General features: G+C 46.0%; 2 protein-coding genes and 1 pseudogene across 2 annotated transcripts in view; 2 read left to right on the top strand and 1 right to left on the bottom strand.

Annotated features, from left to right (window-relative positions):
- LOC118999835 (sialic acid-binding Ig-like lectin 5) overlaps positions 1-16,807 on the bottom strand; it is a 132,506-nt gene that overhangs the window by 60,189 nt on the left and 55,510 nt on the right. The window lies entirely within an intron of this gene.
- Positions 4,302-6,130, top strand: LOC118999861 (sialic acid-binding Ig-like lectin 5; annotated as a pseudogene).
- LOC118999865 (putative protein ZNF720) overlaps positions 11,748-16,807 on the top strand; it is a 28,955-nt gene continuing 23,895 nt past the window's right edge. The window contains exons 1-3 of the mRNA XM_037064613.1: positions 11,748-11,783; positions 14,817-14,886; positions 15,171-15,262. Coding sequence (XP_036920508.1) covers positions 11,748-11,783; positions 14,817-14,886; positions 15,171-15,262 — 198 coding nt within the window. The remainder of the gene's footprint in view (positions 11,784-14,816; positions 14,887-15,170; positions 15,263-16,807) is intronic.

A 16,807-nucleotide genomic window follows, 5' to 3' on the forward strand; every position in this document is an offset into this window, starting at 1 on the left:
CAGGGTTAGTGGAGTCAAGAAAACTATTATTCCTTCCTCTGGCCCCAAGAAATAGGTCCCTCAACTACATTCCACTTAGCAAAACTGCACATTTCTTCCTGACCCGAGTCCCTTTGGTACCAACTGAATGGAAAGAATATTGAAGTGTTATTGTGTTTGTTACCACAGAATGTGTTTTGTGGGGAGGACCCTACAGAGAGCCTTGAATCAGTGGAGTCTCATGGGACGTTTATATTCATTTGTGAGTGTAATCATCCATAGGACATTTTTAAAACTTTTTGTATCACTGGAATGCATGTAAAACTGATCAAGAATCGCTTGGGGGGCTCACAAATGTTTTTTCTTGCTATAGTACTATGTGCATATTTAAAGGATGGGTATTTTACTTCTGATACGCAGTGTTCTTATAAGAAAAATTGCAGTTTTCCTCTTCTTTTGGAGAGAAGTGTTTCTAGTGTGTTTTCCATCCTCTATGACCCCTTTAGTCAGACTAATATGACCATACTCACCATCACACTAAAATCTGACATTCCTGGTCACCAAATTGTAGGATTTTCCACCACACCCAGTAGTTCTCTGGGACACCCGTTGAGCATTATTGGCTTTGGTAACAGATCAAAGTGAGAATCATGCAGTACTAAAATACACTAGATTTAAACATAGTAGATAAATTAAAAATATAATGTGTCAAAGAATCATCTAAAATGTATGGGAGTATCACAATCTTAATTTTTAAAGGAAATCTCACAAATATTCTAATTATGTTCAAGTCGTACAAAAGGGTTCCTAAGTCAAATAGAATGGTCAAGGAAAGAATAAAACCAAGGAGAAATATGTAGGGTGGCTCTGACCACACCCAGCGACCTCCTCACCACTCTCCTGCACCAGTCTCCGCCCTCACCATGCCTGTATTCAGATGCTGCCCAGAGCTGAAAGTGCTCCTCTCAGACTCCCACTCCTGGGAATGTATAGATATAGATAGATATAGATAGATGATTAGATATAGATACAGATACAGATACAGATGAAGATGGAGATAGAGATATAAAGTACGAATGCGCACTTTGTGAGACTCCCGGCAGTTGTTATAGAGCCCAGAACGTCATACAAATCTTCATCTGCATGGTGTTTCCAGTTCAATACTGATTCTCTGATTTCACATTTCTGCCCATGTGAAGCCCAAGGGTCGCTACTTGGTTGCGATATTCGCTGGTGCACCTCCAGCAACGGTAAATCCAGAATACAGGCGAGACTCCCCCAGGCCCTGACCACTTCGCTGCAGGGCAGAGGGCCAGTTTCTGAGGAAACTCTGAGGCCCTCCCACCCGAGGTTTCCCCACCGTTCTTTTGTGAATTTTCTGCATAGAGACATTGCCTTGGCAGTGGTCCCACCCCTCAGCATTTAAAGTCACAAGTCAGGTAGAGCAAACAATCTGTGTGCCTCACCATTGGCGGGCCATGGAGCCCGAGTTGCTCCCCAGGGTGCAGGTGTGCTGAAGTCCCCTTAGACATCCTTGGAGTTTAATAAGATGCACTTCAGAGAGATTTGTTTGGAGGAGTTGTTTAATCAAGTGCAGTGGAACCAAGTGCAGTAAGTGCAGTAAGTGCACCCACATTATGGGTGCCAAGTGGGGCTTTGATCTCAAAGGGTTCTGCATGGTTTATCTGACCAAACTGTACCATTTCGAGTTGTTATTAGATTACCTGAGGAGATCTAAGAAGTGACATCAGCTGAGCTCCCTCACAGAGTTACTAAACTTTTCTGGGTGGGTCATCCTTGTTGAATGTGGAGCCCCAGGAGATGCTCAGGTGAACCCATTGATAGGCAGGAGGGCTCTGGAATGGATCTGTGATAGGAAAGAGAAGGCTTTGTTCAGGGGAGACAACGAAATGCTCTGTTGGGTGTGGGCTTCAGGAGAGCAGCACACGTTCTTGTTGCTGCAGCAGTTTGTGGACCTCTGTGGGAGGAGAGAGCACATGAAGACAGAAAAGCAAAATGTGGTCTCCCTGTAGCAGCTTATTGTCCTGCCTCCTCATGACAAAGGAGAGAGGAGGGTGGGTCTCTCAGCGTTTCCAGGTCCTTCTGCCAGTGATTGTGGTGGGATTAAATAAAAGGGCTGTGCCTTTGAAGACATTCTCAAAATGCAAACTTGACTCCTCAGCATATGGTCTCCTGAGAACAGAACTCAGAGTAGGAGGAAGGTCAGCACCAGGAAGACATAGCAGTTTCTCAGGTAAAAGATTTGGGCCAAAACTGTGCCTTATACATGGCAAAACACGGTAGTTTAAGAAACTTGCTCTTTTTTTTTTTTGCATTTTTTTCTTTATTTAATTCTTTTTCAAGTACAGTTTTCTGTCTTATATTCCCAGCCCCGCCCCCCCGAGCTCCCCACCTCCCTCCAATTTCCACCCCCCCACCTTAGTTATTGTCCATGTGTCCTTTATAGTTGTCCATGTGAGACCTTCCCCTTTTCCCCTGTGATTCTCTGCACTCTCCCCTCTGGTTCCTGTCAACCTGTTCCATATTTCAGTGTCTTTGGTTATATTTTGCTTGCTCGTTTGTTTTGTTGTTTAGAATCCTGTTAACGGTGATTTCATATGGTATTTGTCTTTCACCGCCTGGCTTATTTCGCTCAGCATAATGCTTTCCAGTTCCATCCACGATGTTGCAAAGGGTGGGAGCTCCTTCTTCCTTTCTGCAGCATAGAATTCCATTGTGTAAATGTACCATAGCTTTTTGATCCAGTCATTGACCAATGGGCATCTAGGTTGCTTCCAACTCTTGGCTATCGTAAATTGTGCTGCTATGAACATCAGGGTGCATAGATTCTTTCTCCAAAATATACAAAGAATTCACTGAACTCCACTCAAAGATGACGAGCATCCCAATTAAAAAATGGGCAAATGCCTAGAGCAAGGACTATAAAGGAAAGAATAAACAAATGGGATCTCATCAAAATAAAAAGCTTCCGCGCAGCTAAAGAAAACAGCATTAAAATAAAAAGACAACCAACTGTATGGGAAAACATATTTGCCAATGATACCTCAGACAAAGGTTTAATCTCCAAAATATACAAAGAACTCACACGACTTCACTCTAAGAAGACAACTAACCCAATTAAAAAATGGGGAAAGGACTTGAACAGACATTTCTCCAAGGAGGACATACAGAGGATCCAGAGGCACATGAAAAGATGCTCGATATCACTAGCTATCAGAGAGATGCAAATTAAAACCACAAAGAGATACCACTTAACACCAGTCAGAATGGCTATCATAAACAAAGAAACAAACAACAAGTGCTGGAGAGGTTGTGGGAAAAAGGGGACCCTAGTTCACTGTTGGTGGGATTGCAGACTGGTACAACCACTATGGAAAACAGTATGGAATTTTCTAAGAAAACTAAAAATGAATGTGCCTTTTGACCCAGCAATTCCACTCTTAGGAGTATATCCTAAGAACCCTGAAACACCAATCCAAAAGAACCTATGTTTATCAAGTTTCTTTCTTTCATAAAGAGCAATGGGATTACAGGTTATTTCCACACATGCCTGGAGCCTTCGCTGGGGCTTTGAATATAAACCAAGCCCGTGAGGGGCACTGGGGATGGATCTTCCTGAACTTTAAGGCTGAACATGTGCTGCTGTGCTGAGGGCCAGAGTCTGAGGTCCCCTTCAATGGAGTGAGATTTCCCAGCCCATGTCCCACTTTGAGGGCACCTGTGCACTTTCAGTGTCCCACACACCCTGTGACCATGGAAGACCATCACTTGTGCATCCCATATTCCCAAAGTCTCTCAGAGCAAAGGGCTTTAACGCGTAGCTTTTCCCTGGGTTCCATCCTCCACAGCAGTTGGATCTAAATTTATTTTACTTTTACCAGCACTTGGGTCTAAAGCAAATTTAAAATCATCCTTTCCCAGAATGTTCAGAGGTTTCAGCTGGAAGATGTGTCTCCTGAGGCACCAGGAATGCCTCTGACTGGAATGACCTCTGGGTAACCTCCCTCTCGACTTCAACATCAACTACAATCTGACTACATTCAAATTCACATTTGGAGCTTCAACATCTGGAGAGCATGGTAAATCCACCTTCAGGGTCAAGTTGGGGGAGGTGAAACAGGATGTTTTCTAGCCCTCATCACACCCCCCAAAGCCTGTGAAGCCCAACTTCCCCTCCAGGACTGGCCACAGCTCTGTCACCCATGGTTTCCTGTTGGGGCATCATTGGCCCCACCTCACAGCTAGGCATTTCCCTCCTTGACACAGGGACCTGTACCTTCTCTGCCCTGTGAGAAGCAAACATGGTGCCCCTACTGCTGCTGCCCCTAGTGTAGAGAGGTCGGAGGGCCTGGGAATGAGGTGGGCATCTGGGGAGGGGTTGGGGCCAATGCTGAAGTGTCTATGTCCCCCCAGAGTCCCTGCAGCAGCCAGGCCATGGTATCCAAATGCAGGAATCTGTGAGTGTGCAGGAGGGTGGATGCACCAACGTGCCCTGCTCCTTTTCTTCCACTTGGATATCCTTGTATCCCTCAGCTAAAATCTACATCCACTGGTGCCAGAGTCAGTACCACCCATATAACCTTGAACTTGTGGCCACAAATGACCCAAAAAGACAAGTGAACAGAGAAACCGAGAGCAGATTCTTCCTCATGGATCCCAGCGCCAACAACTGTTCCCTGAGGATCAGAGATGACAGGAAGAGTGATGCAGGAACGTACATTTTCCAAGTGGAGTTAGAACATTTTGTGAGATATACTTACCAAGAAAAGAAACTGACTTTGCAGGTGACAGGTATGGCAGGGGGCCCAGGACAGGATCCTGAGACATGGGACCCATCTTAGAACAGCAACAGGACCCTGGGACACTACTTGATCCCAGCCTTGGGCCCAGGGTGTTAGAAGAGACACAGGACCTGGGGTGAGCTCAGGGCCTCAGCTATGGGTCGCAGCTGGGGTCACATTCTGCTTCCTCATAGCAGCCTCAGGTACCAATCACCTCCCTCTCTCCTCCTCAGACCTGACAGAGAAACCTGATATCCACATTCCAGGGCCTCTGAAGTCTGGCCACCCCACACAGCTGAGCTGCAGCCTGCCAGGGTCCTGCAAAGGGGCAAGTCCTCATGGGTGGGGAGTGCTCTTGATTCTTTGAATACCCATAACCTCCACTCCCCTGTGCTCACCTTCACCCCAAAGCCCTGGGACCACAGCACCACCATCACCTGTCTGGTGACACTTGCAGGACCGGGGGTGACCACACAGAAAACCATTCAGCTCAATGTCTCCCATGAGTGTTGGAGGGACGGCTGGTGTCCTGGGGGCCATGGGACTGGTGAACCTTATTGTTTGTGTCTTTGTGTGTATCTGTGTGTGTGTGTACAGTAGGCTGAGCTAAGAGGAGGAAACTCATTTATACATCTGAGTGTAGAAGGGGAGTGGGCCAGAACACGGCTATGCCACCATTCTGGTTCCCACTGCCCCTCCTTGGGTTGGGGTGACTCTCATCCACTCCTCCCTTCCAAAGCAGGGCATGTCTTTTGGTCCCAGAGTCCCACAGAACCTCACCATTGGTGTGTCCTTCAGAAATACCACAGGTAGGAAAGAACCTCCCTCTGTGGGGTTGGGACCTGCCCCTGGGACTGCATAGATCTGAGGGGAAATCAGAGTGTGAGTGGGATCAGGTATGGGAGAGGCAAGGAGGAAAATCATTACCCCCACTCCCTTACCTCTTGTGTATGGGTGCTGCCCCTGAGTTCTCCTTTAGTCTCTTTCTCTCTGTTTCTCTTTCTCTTTCTCTCTGTCTGCACTTCTCTTCACTAGCCCTCAAGGTTCTGCAAACCACATCCCTTCCCATCCTAAAGGGGGAGGCTCTGAGGCTGCTCTGTGTGGCTGACAGCAAACCCCCTGCACAGCTGAGCTTGTTCTGGGGGTCCCCAGCCCTGACCACTGCCCCCATCTCCAGCACAGAGATCCTGGAGCTGCCTAGAGTGGGGACTGGAGAAGGACAGTTCACTTGCCAGTCTCAGCACCCCCTGGGCTCCCCAAGTATCTCTCTCAGCCTCCCCATGGTCTGTGAGTGTGGGGACCCCTGTGGGCAGGGCACCTGGGTTTTGGGAGGGCGGAAGCAGCATTGACACTTCTTGCTCCTCACAGACCCCCCACGGCTTCTGGGACCCTCCTGCTCCTGGGAGGACCAGAGTCTGAACTGCAGCTGCTCCTCCCGAGCAGAGCGGGGGCCCCCTTGCTGTGCTGGCAGCTGGGGGAGGGGTTGCTGGAGGGGAATCTCAGCAATGCCTTCTGCCCAATCACCTTCATTCAGCTCAGAGGGGCCTGGGCCAACAGCTCCCTGAGCCAGTGCTCAGTGCTCAGCGCTGGCCTCAGACTCAGCTACAAGGCAGAGAATGTCCGCGGGGCTCAGAGCACCAGTGTCCTCCTGCTGCCAGGTGAGGGTCCTGCTGGAGAGAGGTTTATGGAGACAGGAGTGGATCAAAGAGAGGATGGAGCTGGGAAGAGGAGCTGTGACCAGCAAGGGCGTTTTTTGCTAGGACAGGCCCTCCATCTCCTGTCTGAACAGATTCTACAGCAGGTTCTGCAAACACGTGGGAGACAAGACACAAAGTGCTGCCATCGTGTGGGCTCACGCCCCTCTTCTCTGCAGGGCAGTCAGTATCTGCTTCCAGAGAGTTTCCCGCTGCTCTTGGAGGTGCTGGTGCCATGATCCTCCTGTCCCTGTGCTTGTGTCTCATCCTCTTTTGCATGTAAGCCTGTGTCCCTGGGAGGGAGCTGTGTCATGGAGAGTACAGAGAGGGGCCCCTGAATCCCAGAAAGGTGGGGCTGAGTACATGTGGAGAGGTCTTTTTAAATATTTTATATTTTAAAAGATTTTATGTATTTTTTTAGAGAGTGGAAGGGAAGGAGAAAGAGAGGAAGAGAAATATCAATGTGTGATTGCCTCTCACGTGTCCCCCACTGGGGGGACCTGGCCCACAACCCTGACATGTGCCCTGGCTGGGTATCAAACTGGTGACCCTTTGGTTTGCAGCCCATGCTCAGTCCACTGAGCTATACCAGCCAGGGCAGGGGGGTTTTTTTGAGGGGGATTGGGTAGCAGCTTTATTGAGATAAACTTCTTATATATTTATTTTATTTTTTAAATATATTACTTATTTATTTTTTAGGCTGAGGAGGAGGGAGGGAGAGAAACATCAATGTGTGGTTGCCTCTCGTGGGCCCCCTACTTGGGACCTGCCCAGCAACCCAGGTATGTGCCCTGACTGGCAATCAAACCAGCAACTCTTTGGTTGACAAGTCAGGGCTCAATCCACTGAGCCACACCAGTCAGGGCAATTTTTTATATATTTGAAGTGTACAATTCAATGGCTTTTTGTCCAGTCTCAGAGTTGTGCACCCATCACCGTTATCAATTTTCAATCTTTTTCATTAGCACAAATGAATTTAAAAAATCCCTTATTTGTCATTTTTTGCCACCATCCTCACCCCAGCCCCAGATAGACACTAATCTATTTCCTGTGTCTCTACATCTGCCCATTCTGGACATTTCATATAAATGAAATTCTACAATGCCTGATCCTTTTTGGCTTTTTCTTCACATAACGATATTTTCAAGTGTTCATGTGTCCTTTTTAAATTCTTTTTTATTTCCAATAATATTCCATGGCATGGGTGCTGCACTTTTTACCTGTATCCTCATTCATTGATAGGCAGTCTGGTTGTTTCTACTGTGGGGCTGTCAGGAATAACACTGTTGTGATTGCTTGTGTAGATGTTTCTCCCTGTGTAGGGGCCTATCGTGATGTAAGTTTAGTCTTGGCCAAACACCTGGTTGTCCAGGGAATGGAGCACTCCCTTTCATATCAGAAGGTCTCTGAGTTAGGTTCTGGGATCTGGATGCCTCAGTGGTCTTCTCAGGAAGTGGAGGCAGCTTGCCCACCTGTGCCTGAGCCATTGTGGCTCCTGACTTCTTCCCTTGGAGTGAAGTTGCGCAAGAAGCAAACAGGCAGGACACGAAAAGTCATGAATGATGAAGACCCTGTCATGGGTATAGTCACCTGGGTGAGTGATGTGAGTATCTCCTCAAGCCATGTAGAGGGAGGGGCTGGGCATGCCCATTCAGTGAATGTGGGCTGAGCTGCTCAGAATTTCCCCAGACCCTCTCCTCTGTTGTCAGCTAGACAAACAGCTGGGAGTTGACTTCCCCTTCCTTACCCAGAGCCCAGGGTCAGCCTCCTGCCCCAGTGCTGCTGACCACTGAGCTCACCCCTCCTCTTCCCCAGTATAGCCTGCCAGAACTGTCTGTCCAAAACTATTACTTTCTACCCATTCTGGGCATGTTTTTTCAACTCTCCTCATCTCAGTTTCCCTATCTATAAATGGAAATAGTAAGAGTATCATTTATACTTGGTTTCTTTGAGGATGAAATGTGATTAGTAAGCCCTTGATGTGGTCTAATCAACTGTAGTATTATAAACATTTTAAAGGAATGAGCAAATGGTTGAGTTCATGTGGAGTGTGTGTGGAGAAAGAGGATGAATAAAAACTGTTCCATCAGCTCAACTTCCCCTTGAGACTATGTCTGATTGATTCTTCTCTGACTCTCTTCTCTCCCCTTCACTCAGGGTTCCCAGCAAAATCCATAGCCAGACAGGCTCCTGGACCAAGTTTTGCCCATGGGGGATACTTCTCCATTGGGAGAGGAACAGGATACCCAGTACGCCAACCTCACCTCTCATGGGAGGAAGTTCTGTGAGGGTCCGGACAAGGAGGCCACCAGCACCTGTGTGTACTCAGAGATCAACAAGACAAGCCAATGATGTCTTTCTCAGAGCTTAGTTCTTGCCAGAGATATCACAGCCTCTCTGAGGGAAAGAAGTCAGGGACTAATTGGTGAAACATGAGGAGACCTTGTGCAACATTAACATTAACCACTGTAAGAGCATCTGCAGGCAGAGCAGAAAGAAGGTGATGGGATTGGAGAGACAGGCTCAAATGCAGACTTCAGCACTTCCTAAGGCACTGTCTTCAAGTGATTCACTTCATTTCTCTGTCCTCAGTTTCCCATTCTGTAGATCAGAGACCATGCATCATGGTCAAAGGTGGCTGTGAGAATTAATGATATTACAAGCAACAGAGATCCAGGGCTTGCCTGTCTCCTTTTTTTAAACAGAAAACATTTGCTCAAAAAATTTCTTGAGTGGCAAGTTCTTCTGAAGCTGAGAGTGACCAGCGATAGAAAACAGGGCGGAAACTTGTTGCTCTCATTTTCCATCTCAGAGCTCATCAAAGCCTGTACAGGAAAAGGCATCTCTGTCCACTTTGTGTTCAGTTCATGATGAGGTATCATAGTTTCTCTGGGCTCATCTCACCTCACTTGTACATGTCCATTCTCCAGCACTTCCTGAACGCCAGTCCCTTCCCCATCCCATGTACAGCCCCACAGTGATCTTTCCAACCACCTATTGGCTGTAAGCAGGAGCTGATCAGGCATTGCGTCACCAAAATGGATTTTTTTTCAGAGACAAACAAAGGATTGAGATGCAGCTGGTGCAGCCACAGTGAGCCACAGGGTCAATCTGCATAAGGAAGCAGCTGCCAGAGAGCCCTTTTCACAGAGGGAAAGAGGAAGTTAAGGGGAAAGGAGCTGTTACCACCATAGAGCTCTGCTGTGAACATACAGTGTTTCCAGAAGGGCTTCCAGCACCATGTAGGGTGTGACAGTGCCCCCTACAGCCCTCCCAATTCCTGGCTGGGTTTGTCTTCCACAGTAAAACTGGCCATGCCAGAGAGCTGACCCTACCTCTGACTCACACAAACCCCTACCTACTTCCTGATCTTAGTCACTATATTCCAGGCCTCTTCCCCCTTACCTCTTCACTCACCTTCTCCCCGTGGCCTTTGTCTCTGAAATCTTCTATGGCATTTCCTACAAAAGTTTAAGCAATTTGAGATTCCCTCCTGGAAGCCACGCCCCCTTGCTTTCATCTGCCACACCTTATTCTGTGCTTCAAATCCCATTCCTGGACAGACTTAGGTTAAAAGTATGGAATGAAGAAAGAACTCATAGTCTCCCTCCTCTATATAGTTTATTTAATTGAATTTTTTGAAAACACAGTTCTAAAACAAAAACAACCAGAGTCATGAGTGGTACCATAGTGTAGGTGCCTAACAATAAGCTCTTTGATTGTGAAGTCTGTAGTGTCCCTTAACTGTGGGTCGGATGTTTCAAGATCTCCAGTGGATGTTTGAAACTGCAGACAGTGCCGAGTCCTATATATATTATGAGTTTTCCTATACATACCTATGAAGAAGTTTAATAGGTAAATTAGGCACAAAAGATATTAAGAATAACTAATAGTAAAGCAGAAGAAGTATAACAATATACTGTGATAAAGGTTATGTGAATGTGGTCTCTCCCTCTCTCGAAATGTCTTCTATTGCCCTGGCTGGTGTGGTTTAGTGGACTGAGTGCCAGCCTCTGAACCAAAGGGTTGCTGGTTCAATTTGCAGTAAGGGCACAGGGTTGAGGTGCAGGTCTCCAGTGGGGAACATGTGAAAGGCAACCACACATTCATGTTTCCCTCCCTCCTTTTCCCTCTCTTAACATAAATATATAAACCCTTTTTAAAATATCTTCTATTAATGTACTCACCCTTCTTCCTATAGGAGACCATTCCATGTGACTTGGGGAATGTAGCCCAGTCTCCACTCAGAAAGGCCAGTGGGGAGCAAGGTCTGGCACACAGGACCCACGCCCATGGGATAGGTTCTCCCTTAGGGAGTCAGGTCTGCATTGTACCTAGGCTGCTTTGAGGCTTGCTTTTGCTAAAACTCCCTCACCCTGAATTGAGGAAGGAAATGTTTACTGCACAACTTTAAAGTAACTTCCTAAAATCTGTGCTAAACCTCCCAAGTATGGAGTGTAACCAGTTCAACCACTTTTCCCTTTGCATTTGCAAGTATCCTTCTTCTTTGACGTAATTAGCAACTCCCCCTCCTTTGTTCTCTGTGAAAGGTAACCACCTAAAGCGAACCTGCGCATAGTAAGTGAGGACCATCCTCAGTGTAATGTGCCCAGAAAAGCAATAAAAGTTTATCCAGGCAAGGGTTGAGTGAGCTCAGAAAATGGACATGCTGTCCCCTTTGCTCCATAGGACTTCTTTAGTCTGTGTGAATTTGTTTATCGCAGCCACAAAACACAGACCCTGCTGACCAAGATCTGCATCATTTCCTGTGCTGTTGGAAGGTGTCACAAGGCCTATGTGATGAGGTGTAGAGAGGTGGATGTCACAGGCATTGTGACATAGCATGAGGCTACTACAAGAATGACCTGAACAAAAGTCACCCAGATACTGGGACAGTAGATCTGAAGACCTAATTGGCTACTAAGTGACTCACAAGTGGGCAGTATATACAGTGCAGAGATGCTGGACAAAGATATGGTTCACACCCAGGCAGAACCCAGAGGGAGTACAAGTTTCATCATATTACTCAGAAAACTGTGAAATTTCTAACATAAATGGTTCACTTTTGGAATCTTTCATTTAGTATTTTTGGACCATGTTTGAACATAGATAAGAGAGACCATGGAAAGCACAACTGTGGATAATCGGAGATGACTGGAATAAAGCTGGATTTTTTTTTAAGTTTCGTAATGGTTGTTGCTGAAGTGTGTCTTATAATCATGACAAGAACCACAAGGGCTGGTCCAGCCACAACATTGGCTGCAAGGGGGAAATGACTGTGGGGTGTCCACAGGTAGAAAGTGTCCAGGTGAGTGCCCCAGTGCCACCAAACAAGCACCTGCATGTAGGTGATTTATTTTCTCAATTTTAGAAATTGAGGAGATGGCCCTGAGGAAAGAAGGGTACAATTATAGTTTGTAACTAGGAGGACTTTGGTTCCCCACATCCACTACATGAACTCCAATTTCAGTATGGCAATAAGTTGAATTGTGACTCTGGTCTTGGTAATAACTGGTTAAATCATTCTGCTCAGGACTTGTGCCAAAAATAACAAAATTCTTAGGGGGAAAAGTAAATAGAAGAAATAAAATCCCTCTTTTTTAAACTTTAAAATAATTGAAAATAAATAAAAATGGGCACTTGCTAGGCTAGTGTTTGGGGAAATACTTGAATCCAGAAAAGGAGACAGAATATTTAAGCCAAGAAACCAAAGTCTCCAATGGCAGTTACTCACACTGATCATGTAGCTTTGGTTCTGTGGCCTTGGTGACCTGGAAATGAAAGGGACTTGGAGAGAAAGGGAAATAAAGAGAAACTCTGATGCTCCTGGGGAGCCTTCCTGTTTTATTTTTGACTTGAGATACGATCCCATAGTGTAATTGTATGTTTATATAGTGTAAACTATCTTAGTGAGGTGCCATATTATATATTTCTCATATTTATAAATGTATAATATTGTACTATAGTATACAAAATACAATATGAAAAAGTACAATGTATTACTCATTGTAATAATTAGTTATATATTCATTATAATATTTATAAGACATTTCTATAATATAAGCTATAATAAATATATAAGATTTATGAAACATGAACTATGTATTTATTTTTCACAACCAATACCAATGGTTTCCTTTTGTGGAAAAATTTCCAGGAAGAATAACATTAAATAGCTTGATGACAAATCAGAGGGATGAGAGAAAAAGCAGACATGAGCCCAGCTCACTGCCACACCTTCTTCTGACTCTTCCTTCCCAAGAAGGACCCCACCTTGCTGAAGCCCCTGTGTCCTAAGTGCCCTGCTTTCCTAAAACTGAGGCCCTTTTGCCTGTGGCCTGAATTCCTTGCCAGAGTGAACTCAGGTGTGCTCCAGCACCACGGACAGCGCCAACCTTCCTGGAGGAGCTCTCAGGTCTAGTATGGAGGATGGTGCGACCCCTAGAGGCAGAGCCTTGACCTGGCTCATGCAGAGGGAAGGCTGAGGAATGAGGAAGGTTGGCACCCTATCCTACAGAACAGAGGTGCACACAAACCCTCCTCAGTCTCCCCTTGGGCACACCCCCCATCCTTGGGTAGAGAAGCCTTAATTTTAGAGACACAGTGCATTTCTCAGAGGTCACTGGGTTCTTTGCCTGTCAGGGCTGAATCTACTGTCACCTCATCCAGAAAACCTTCTGGGTCAGACTCTTCCCATTGCTTTCTTCTTTTCCTCACAAGAGTGGGTTGGTATTTTCTCTTGCTTTTAATCCCTTCCTTGTACTGTCACAGAGCTCTGCACAACAAAATATATGATCTGTGATTCTTTTCTGTGCCTGGCCTTATTCCCAGTCCCAATTCAGCTCAAATGAACAATTGAAGAATCAGAAGTCTGGTAGGTATGTTCTTTTTGGATCTGACAGGTCACTCAAATAAATTTTAAGTTCCAGTTTATTGTACAGGAAGGGTAAACATTGAGATTGAGGAAAGAATTCTGTGACATCAGTGGACCACAGTAGGGAGAATGTTATCATGGAGGGCAGAGCAAGCCAGGCAAGGTCAGAGGAAGTGGATGTGGGGTGAGGAGAGGGACATTCAATATTTTCATAAAGATGGGAGGCCTTTTTTGTCTGGAGGAAATGCATAGAAGTTAGGGGGTGAGAGTACAGGGTCCTGGGAACCCTGAGAATGAGCTCACAGCTACACATTAATCCAGTGGCTTTCCAATCTCAAGCTGACAGCAGAGACCCACCAGAGGCACCCTCACCTGTGGGGCTGGAGACAGGGCCACCCTTCTCATTTTGAGCCTCTGAGCGTGAGGGGCTCCTGGTGAGGAATATGAGTTCAGTCACTCCTTCTTGAGGCTTCTTGTGTGACCAGACCTGGTCTTAGGACCAGGACAGAGAGAGAGAGAGAGAGAGAGAGAGAGAGAGAGAGAGAGAGAGAGAGAGAAAGAGAGAGAGAGAGAGAGAATTTGGATTCTAGTAGGTCCAGGTTCCCAGACCTGCTCCTAGAGATGTTCCTAGAATTCTGATACAGCTGAAAGAGATGTTCCTCTATTTGTTCTCTGAGGGGGGGCGGGGATGAGCACTTGGCACAGATGATATGAATGGGGAGTGGGGTGCAAAGGGGTCTTCCTGACCGGGTGTGACCAGACCTACAGCGAGAAGAGCTCCATCTTCCCTTCCCTATTTGTCCTTGGGGAGAAGAAAAGCTTCTGAGAGAGGGCAGGTTTTGGAAATGACCCTCCAGAAGGAGCCATAGATATAAATCTCTTGCTTCCCTGGGAGTAGGGACTGACCCTGTGACCTCAAGGGTCCTGTAAATGACCCCCACTTCTCTCACCCCAAACTCTATGCGTTTACTGTAGATAGTGTACACCTTCTGGTTCAAGGAAGAAGCCAAATGCACCATGATCATCCTGTGCCAAAATAGACCAGGTTAGTACCTGAAGGAGACGATNAGAGAGAATTTGGATTCTAGTAGGTCCAGGTTCCCAGACCTTAGTGCTCCTAGAGATGTTCTTAGAATTCTGATAAAGCTGAAAGAGATGTCCCTCTATTTGTTTTCTGATGGGGGGCAGGGATGAACACTTGATATGAATGGGGAATGGATGCAAAGGGGTCTTCCTGACCCGGTGTGACCAGACCTACAGCAAGAAGAGCTCCATCTTCCCTTCCCTATTTGTCCTTGGGGAGAAGAAAAGCTTCTGAGAGAGGGCAGGTTTTGGAAATGACCCTCCAGAAGGAGCCATAGATATAAATCTCTTGCTTCCCTGGGAGTAGGGACTGACCCTGTGACCTCAAGGGTCCTGTAAATGACCCCCACTTCTCTCATCCCAAACTCTATGTGTTTACTGTAGATAGTGTACACCTTCTGGTTCAAGGAAGAAGCCAAATGCACCATGATCATCCTGTGCCAAAATAGACCAGGTCAGTACCTGAAAGAGACGATCAAGAACCTTGGGTGGACTCCACTTCCTTAGGGACCTCCGCCTATGACGGTTGTCTGGGAAACACAGATGTCAGGGTGGGGAGAGCAGGACATTGCTCCTTCAGGAGGAGAGGACTGCTTAGGAGATCCTGTCACAAATAGAAAATGCCATCCCTGGATGGGACAGGTAGGGACAGAGCATCATCAGCCTGAGGGCACAGTTAACATGAAGGACCCTCCTGGTGTCACACATTTCTGAGCTGTGTCTCTGTGTCCTTTCTAGTGCTGACACAGATACCTGACATCCACGTGGTGGGGGCCCTCGGATCTGGGCACAGGGGTCTGATGAGGGAGCCTGACATTCACCTTTCACTGGTAAGATTTACCTTGAATCACCCTGCACCAACACACATGTCATGATGCAGAAAGTCCTGTGCATCTTTGCACCATCTCCACTCGAGACCCCCAGGTGACCTCAGCTCTTGTTTGTGCTGTTGCTTCTGGGAAAGAACCATCATCCTCTGGCAGCTCCACTGACCAGACAGAACAGTCAAATGTGTAAGTAGAAGGCCAGGGCAAACTTTCTCCTCTGGGCCCCCAAGACCATCCATTGTTCCTAAGTGTGAGGGGTACCCTGATGTGGACAGAGGAACATCCTAACTCTGAGTATGACAAGTCCTCACTGGGGTGGGCTTGGAAGAGGGTGTGGGGGATCGGGTGTGTGGGACCCAGAGCGGGGAGGGCATAAGGACTTGACCCAGACATAAACTGAATGATTTAATATATGTATGTATCTTCAAGTGCTCACCACAATATCTCATGTTAGCATCGATCACCACATAGAATTCCACATCTTTTCTCTTGTAAAGAGAACTTTAACAATTTTCTCTCAGCAATTTTCAGATATACAACACATTATTAACTGCATCATTATAGTTAATAGTACTAATACCCTCGACTATTAACTGCGGTCACCATGCTCTTCCTTATGTCCCCATGATTTAGTTATATTATGACTGAAGATTTGTACCTTTGACCACCTTACCCATTTTCCACTACCCACATTTACTTCTTCTGGCTACCACCCATATATTCTTGCTATCTATGAGCTTGACTTTTTATTTTCATTTTTAAATGTTTTCTTGTATTTTTTCAATACCATTTAATCCCCTTGTAGTCCTCCTTACCTTCACAATCACCACACTGTTGTCCATGTCCATGTGTCCTTTCTGGTTTTTGCTCAATCCCTGCACCCTGTAACTCCCCCAACACCAGTTGTCATCTGCTCTCCATCCATGAGTCTGTCTCTGTTTGGCTTGTTAGTTCAGTTTGTTCATTAGATTCCACATATAAGTGAAATAATATAGTATTTTTCGTGACTGATATATTTCACTAAATATAATGCTCTCCAAGGCCCTCCATATTGTTACAAATGGTAAGTTTTTCTTCCTTTTTAATGCCTGAGTAGTATTCCATTTTGTAATTGCCCCAAAGTTGTTTTATCCACTCATGTACAGATAAACACTCAGACTGCTTCCATATCTTGGTAAGTGTAAATAATGCTGCAATGAACATAGGCATGCTTATGTTCTTTCAAATTAGTGTTTTGCATCTCTTTGGGTATATTGCCAGATGTCAGGTGGCTGGGGCAAATGGTAGATCCATTTTAAATTTTTAAAAGTATCTTCATACGGCTTTCCACAGTGGCTGTACCAATCTCTATTCCCACCACAGTGCAAAAGTGTTCCCCTTTCTCCACATCCTTGTCAACACTTGTTGTTGATTGATTGATGATAGCCATTCTGACAGGTGTGAGAAGATATCTCATTGTGGTTTTAAATTGCATTTTTCTGATAATTAGCGATGTTGAGCACCTTTCATTTGCCTATTGGCCATCAATGTGTCCTCTTCGGAGAAGTG

The sequence above is a fragment of the Sturnira hondurensis genome, unplaced genomic scaffold (assembly GCF_014824575.4).
Source record: "Sturnira hondurensis isolate 20B ecotype Veracruz unplaced genomic scaffold, ASM1482457v3 Scaffold0015508, whole genome shotgun sequence".
NCBI classification, from domain to species: domain Eukaryota; kingdom Metazoa; phylum Chordata; class Mammalia; order Chiroptera; family Phyllostomidae; genus Sturnira; species Sturnira hondurensis.